Source organism: Octopus bimaculoides, chromosome 28 (assembly GCF_046866305.1).
Source record: "Octopus bimaculoides isolate indiv1 chromosome 28, ASM4686630v1, whole genome shotgun sequence".
Taxonomy (NCBI): domain Eukaryota; kingdom Metazoa; phylum Mollusca; class Cephalopoda; order Octopoda; family Octopodidae; genus Octopus; species Octopus bimaculoides.
Genome location: NC_142955.1, coordinates 7,547,298 through 7,554,836, shown reverse-complemented (window position 1 = coordinate 7,554,836; position 7,539 = coordinate 7,547,298). Strand labels below are relative to the sequence as shown.

At 36.9% G+C, this 7,539-nt stretch overlaps 1 protein-coding gene across 1 annotated transcript; it reads left to right on the top strand.

The window, feature by feature from the left end:
• Window positions 1-2,733: 2,733 nt before the first annotated feature.
• On the top strand, window positions 2,734-3,708 carry LOC149130507 (protein ZBED8-like). The gene is made up of 2 exons (XM_089343778.1): window positions 2,734-2,988; window positions 3,301-3,708. Exons 1-2 carry the CDS (start codon window positions 2,734-2,736, stop codon window positions 3,706-3,708), a joined length of 663 nt encoding a protein of 220 aa, XP_089199904.1.
• Window positions 3,709-7,539: the final 3,831 nt, after the last annotated feature.

The following is a 7,539-nucleotide window of genomic DNA, read 5'->3' as shown; positions in this document are numbered from 1 at the left end:
GGGTATAAGAGGCATCAGAAGACTGTGCCTGTATGGTCATATGATGTGTATGGATGAGGACAGCTGCTCAGAGAAGTGCTTATCTCTAACTATGGAGAGAATTAGTAGAAGAAGTAGACCAAGGAAGACATGGGACAAGGTGGTAAAATATTATCTTTCGTTGTTGAGTCTCATGGATGTGATAAGTGACTGAGACTTTTGACAAATCACTGTGCTTGAAAAGATATGTCAAGGTAAGTGAAATCATGTTCGTGGCCAGTGCCAGTACCATGTGAAAGGCACTCAGTACACTCTGTTGAGTGGTTGGCATTAGGAAGGGCATCCAGCCATAGAAACCAATCTAAAACAGACAACTGGAGCTTGGTGCAGCTCTACAGCTCACCAGTTCTTGACAAACCATCTAACCCATGCCAGCATGGAAAATGGGCATAAAATGATGATGATGATTAGCTGTGTGAATTGGTGCATTGTTGTTCAGAAAGTTTGCATTAACATCAGGGAACAATGTTTATATCATAGGATGAACATGATCAGTCAAAATACTCAGATAATCCTTGGCATTAATTTTGCCATATAGATCAACTAAAGGGCCAAGAGAATTCAAATGAAATAGCTGCTCAAACCATCACAGAGTCACTTCCATGTTTCACAGCAAGGGTCAAACACTCAGGGTTGAAGGCTTCATTGGGTTGTCTCCAAGCATAAATTTGCCCTAAAGTGGGAAAAAGGGTCATCAGAGATGACTTCGTTTCATTTGGCAATTGACCAATTTTGATTGTGTAGACAAGTTTCTCAACGGGAGAATATGGCCTCCTAGGGGCCCACAAAGCTAAGTTCTAAAAAATAAGGAGCCACAGGGGGTTACAGAGGCCACAAAAAATCTGGGTATCATAAAATATTAGCATGTAGGTATGTATTTTTACACATATACATGTAAGAAACATGTATATGTATTTTTAATTATGTTGGGTCATCGTTATGTACTAATTTTCTATTACACTCATATATGTAGTTAAAGAACACATGTTAGAGTATTAGATTTTGAGTATTTTATGTCTGGTTCGTAAGATGAACAGCTAAATATCATTGCATCATACCAAATTGCTCCAAAATTTTAAAGCTGCGAAACATACATACATAATGGACAGCGCAGAAGGTAAAGTCATAGTTATTAATCAAAACTCCACTTCAACATTATTGACGACATGGAAAATCCATCCAATCAACAATGTTCATGCTAACTGGTTAACATCCGCACAAGTCTCTTTAAGATTCATTTTCATTTTTCTTTTTTGCTTTGTCAAATTGCATCACTTCTTTCTCTCTCTCTCTCTGCTTATCTCATCCTACTTCTGCTCTTGATTCCGTACTTTCTTGTTTAATTATATTTTTCTGCATCATTAGTGTGCAAGTATCTACTTCTTTTTACTTCATTTTACCTAAGTTTTTATAAGTTACTTTAATTATCATAAATATTCCATCTAGGTCCATAGAATCAGAGGCAAGGGCAAAAAGGTCAATCCATCAATCATTTAAACTGAACCCAAGCCATCAGGAAAACTGTTTCTTCACAAACGAGTATAGGATTTATTTTCAAAAAACCTATAATTAAGAAAGGCTTTGAGAAGTATTCAAACTGAGATGAGGAATCATATTTTACTACCTTGTCCCATGTCTTCCTGGGTCTACTTCTTCCACAGATTCCCTCCATAGTTAGAGATAAGCACTTCTCTGAGCAGATGTCCTCATCCATACACATCATATGATCATACAGGCACAGTCTTCTGATGCCTCTTATACCCAATTTTCTCTTACGACACTTACACTCTATTGTATGTGCACACTGACATTGGACATCCAGGAGACAGGGAATTAGAAAACTAGATAAAATCATTCTTATATGCACTTTTATACAACTATTAAATCCTTAATCAATTTAATAATTCAATAATTGGTCAATTATATACTTAATTTATATTCTTAATTTAATTAGAGTAAAATTTAATATTGAACTATGTTTAATAGAATATAACAAAATATATTATAAAATCATTTTTCTTTAAAAAAGAAAATACATTTTCAATATACTTAAACTCTTTTCGACAATTCAAGTTTGATTCAACAATAAATCAGCCCTATTTTCTCCATGAGTTTACCAGCTCACTTGCTTTAGCTATCACTTTTATAATTTAGTTTCTTTTCATCAAATTAATTTTCTTTCTGGATTGTCAACTGGAAAGGGAATGATGAATTTATGTCTTGTTATTTTTATCTTTTTATAAATATAAATATGAATCTGTTTTTCCTGATAATTATAGCCTTTGAATTAGTTAACTGTGTAATGTATTAACTTTATAAACTTGGTTTTAGATCTAATTTTATTCTTGGCTAAAAAGGTATATTGGTTTACCTTACTCTGTATTCACTCCTGACGAAAATGCTTGAAACTAACCTCTTGTTTATTCAACTTTTTTGAAAATATTTGTTTATTTCTTCAGATAAACATGGCAAGTGCATCTTAAAAAAAAAAGTATAGACAATATTCTGTCGAATATCTTGCTTATGGATTCATTAAATCTCCTCAAAATTCTACCATGCCTATGTGTCTGCTATGCAATACTCTGTTCTCAAATGAAAGTGTACGTCCCTGCAAACAAAAAAAAAAACATCTGGAGACTGCACAAAGAGATAAGCCACTAGATTTCTTCAAAAGGTTATGAGTTTCAAGGAAGGATGACAGTGGATCAAATGTTCACTCAAAAAGCAGCAAAAGTAGATAAAGGACAGTTGGCTTATTACAAGATAGCAAATTTAATTGCAAGAGCTGGTAAGCCTCAAACCATTGGTGAATCTTTGATCGTGCTTGCAGTCATGGATCAGAGTCCACAAGAGGTTACTAGAGTTATTCCTCTGAGCAACTCATCAGTATCATGCTGGATTGATGAAATGGCTGCTGATGTTGAAAGCCAATTAGTTTCAAAACTTAGGGTAAATGAGTTCTCACTTCAAATAGATGAATCAACTCAACCTGATAATTCTGCTTTTTAATGGCATTTGTTAGGTTTCTTAATGTTAATGATATATGTCAAGAATTGCTGTTTGCTTTGTAATTAATGACCGACACAAAAGGGGAATCCCCTTGAGGCCTATTTTGAAGAGAACAACATTCCATTGATGAACATTGTGGCTTGTGCAACAGATGGCACTGCTGCTATGATCGGAAGATATTGGGGAGTCAGTGCTTACTTAAAAAAAGCTGTTCCTAATGTGCTTTGTGTGCACTGTGTTCTTCATTGACAGAGTCTGGTTGCCAAACACATAGCAGGACGTTTGAATGATGCACTTATAAATGTTATCAAAGCTGTCAACTTGATGAAAAAGAATGCACTGCAAGATCGCCTCTTTAAGCAATTATGTGAAAATAACAATGAGGAATTTGAACGATTTGTGTTGCATACTGAAGTCAGATGGCTATGCAAGGGTAATCGCCTGCATCACTTTGTTGCACTTGGGGATGCTATTATCTCTATTTTGAGTGAAACAGAACTTGGAGAGAAACTTGTTGATGGAAAGAGTGATTTTTTTTACTTGTCTGACACACTTGAAAAGCTAAATGTCCTTAACAAAGAACTTCAAGGAAATAACTCCACTCTGTTTTCTTGCAAACAGAAAATTGAAACCTTCAACAGGAAACCAGAGTTATTCTGATTGAATCTTGGAAGATGGGAATTTGCACAGTTTCCTTCCTTAGCAAGCATATCCACTGAGCTGCTTGATGATGACCTAACAGCTTATGTTGATCATTTGAAGCAGTTACATAATGATATGGAAATTTGCTTCTCTGATAAATAATGGTGCCACAGTGGTTTGTGGATTCCTTTGTTGTTGATCCATCTGAAGTCAATATTGACATACAAGAAAGCAAAGTTCAAGTATGGAGGATACCAGAAGCTGTGGATGAATGAAGAGATCTCTAAAAATGTTAAGTTGCTTTTACTCGTTTTTACCATATCTTATTTAGTTGAGTCAGGTTTCAGTCGGGTGATGTGTCTGCTGTGAAAGACTCGAAATCGCCTTGATGTAGAAAGAAGACGAGGAGATTTACACCTCTCACTGATGGCTTTGAAACCAAACACTGACAAGTTGGTAACTCTGCATCAGTCACAGAGATCCCATTGAAATCAAGCAATATAAACTGAAATTGTTCTATTTTTTTGCTTTGTAATTGTAAATAAATTTATTTAAATGAAATATTAATTCAACTATTTTTTTTATTTACAAGTGGGGTGGATGTTTGATGCCAAACTACAACTTTTAATGTTTCTTTCTACTTCTCTAGATGCATTGAGGGACAGAGTGGGGATAAAAACTTAAATTAGCATGGGGGCCATAACAATTTCGTGTTGAATTAAAGGGGGCCACAGTCAGAATTAGGTTGAGAAACACTGGTCTAGACACCATTTTACCCACTTATCATTGTTGATGGGGGACAAAAGAGGTTTAATAATTGCAGCCCTCCAATGGCATCTAGCTTTATGGAACTCATCACAAATGGTTTCAGTTGATAAAGGGTTGGCAAGGTGGTGGTATAGCTGCACTGTCACTGTTACTGTGACAGTTCAATGGATCTTAGATACAATGTGTTCCACTACTTTGTGGTAACATCTCTTTGAGTTTTGTCTTCCATCCAGGGCCTCTCCCTCAGAGTAAAAGGTAGATTGTATGATGCCTGTGTGTAAACAGCTATACTACACGGCAGTGAAACATGGGCTCTGACCATTGAGGACATGCGTAAGCTTAAAAGAAACGAAGCTAATATGTGCAATGTCAGTGCGCATGTATGACAAAATGTAAGCATCTTGAGAGAAAAGTTGCGTGGTATCATCATGTGACATGTATGGATGAGGACAGCTGTGTAAAGAAGTGCCAATCTCTAACTGTGGAGGAAACCTGAAGAAGAGGTAGCCTGGGGAAGACATGATATGAGGTGGTGAAGCACTATCTTTGAATGCTGGGCCACACAGAGGCAATGACAAGTGATTGTATCTTTAGTGATATGCCGTGCTTGAGAAGATCCATCAAGCCAAGTGAAATTGTAGTCATGGCCAATACTGGTGTCACATAAGCTACACATTAAAAACACCCTTCGATTGTTGGGCCTCATGGTGATGACCAGTGACTGAGACCATTGGTTATATACCATGCTTGAGAAGACTTGTCAAACCAAGTGAAATTGTAGTTGTGGCTGATGCTGGTGTCATGTAACTGGCATCTATGACAGTAGTTCATAAAAAGCACCCATTACACTCTTGCAGTGGTTGGCATTAGGAAGGTCATCCAGCTGTAGAAACCATGCCAAATCAGACTAAAACTTGGTGCAGCTCCCCAACTTACCAGTTTCAGTCAGACCATCTAATCCATGCCAGCATAGAAAGCAGACACTAAACGATGTTGTTGATGATGATGATGATGACAACGTGGTGTTTCCATTATTTTGTCAAATCTGTGTGTGTGTGTGCAATGCATAAGTGTATGTTTGTATGTATCTTATACATACTGCATGTTAGTGCATCCACAAAGATCTTGGCAAGTCATAGAGCTACTGCTATAGATTACTGGAGACACACTTCATTAAGTATTCATGGCATTCATTAATTAACTTTCTTACAACTTTGAATTACAGATCTGATTTGGACGTGTGGAAATACGTATTTTTGAATAACAAAGGCATGTAATCCCAAGTTTACAATCCCACCACACACCAATTTATTGATGACAAAATAAGTCACCCAGTCTGACAATAAGTTATGAGCTCAGAGGTGCACATGGAATAATTATAAGGTTTATACCATATATTATGCAAAAGTGAGCATAACATTTTGATTAACTAACAGTTGTTCAAACCATGCATCTTAATAGAATAACTTTTTCTCTATAGCAACTCTTCTTCCCATTCTTCATCATTGCAAGTAAGTAAGTGGTTTCAAGCAGTAGTAATGTGATACCATTGGGTCCTTGACATCCACCTGTTAAAAAATATATGTTAACGACAGAGGCAGTATTAATACTGAGAGGTAGTATTTATCCCCACTTTAATGTGGATGTTCTGTTAGAACAAACTATACTACAGTAGTTGCTGCTATCTCTAGTGGTTGAGCATCCATCACTGATGAGACCAAGGAAGGTCGAAATCACATGATCAGGTAGTCTTGATGCTGGAGTTGGTGGGTATTTATCTCCCCACTAGCAATATAAATAAATGTGCATTTGCACCAAAAGCCTATATGAGAGTTTCTCTCATGGTATCTATGGCTGTATAGCTTGTTCTAACAGGACATCCACATTTAAGTGGGGATAAATATTACTACCTGTTAAGTTCAATGAAGAACAGTCTTAAAGATCAACAACTTTATAACATGAATGAGGTGAAAAAGACTACAAAGAAAAGGATACAACAGTTCACACCTGAATTTTTTCAAAGAGCATTCAAGAATTTTGTTGAATGGCTGCTGACAGTTTTGGATGTTGAAAGTTCCATAATGAAGTGCCACTCATTCAAAGTGGATGGAACTCGTGGAAGAGGGAGACCCAGGAAGACAGGATAAAGTGCTGACGGACAACCTCAGAACGCTCAACCTTTTGAATGAGATGTCTGAGATATGTGACACCTTGCTGTACTCAAGAAAACTCATCCCCCACAGCAGAAGTGGTTATGCCGCTCCTCCTGATGAAAAGGATTGGACTACAAGAGTTCTGTGCTGATGCCATGTAAAAGTGTTTATATAGTGCCGCATTAAAAGCACTCAGTGCACACTCTCAGAGTGGTTGGCATTAGGAAGGGCATCCAGCTGTAGTAACCATGCCAAATCAGACTGGAACCTTGAGCAGTTCTTTGGTTTGCCACCTTTGGTCAAACCGTCCAACCCATGCCAGCATTGAAAATGGACGTTAGAGGATGATGATGATGATGATGACGATGATGATGATGATGATGATGACGATGACGACGATGGTGCAAATGCATTGTTTGTAATATAAACTATGTTGAGTAATATCTTTGTATAGAGGAAGAATTATTATACAAACATCTGCAATTTGAATGACTTACATCAGTTAATAGGAAGTCATGCCTGCTTTTGCTTTACTTTTGGTTTAACCCACATATCAAAACTTATACCACTTACAAGGTTTTCAGTCGGTAGTCATTTGATATATTTCCTGTCACTTTATAAAATTTGCTATTGTGTACCCATCTGCTTCGTCACTCCCACACACCCATCCATTCAGTTGCTGTTGCTCTTAGTCTAACCATGTACTTACTATTTAATTCGCACATAAGTGACTTGTTACTCACCATACATAAAGTTATTGTTACTGCTTCTGATACCACTTGGGGTAAATAATCTCCACATATTCACACCGGCCTTGTCTGTTTTGTGCTTCTGTTTCAGCCTCCCTTCAGTCCTGGTATCTTTCCCTTTTTATATTGTTCTCAGCCAAGTAGGCCTTAGTCTTCTTCTACTTCTGTTTATTTTGAAC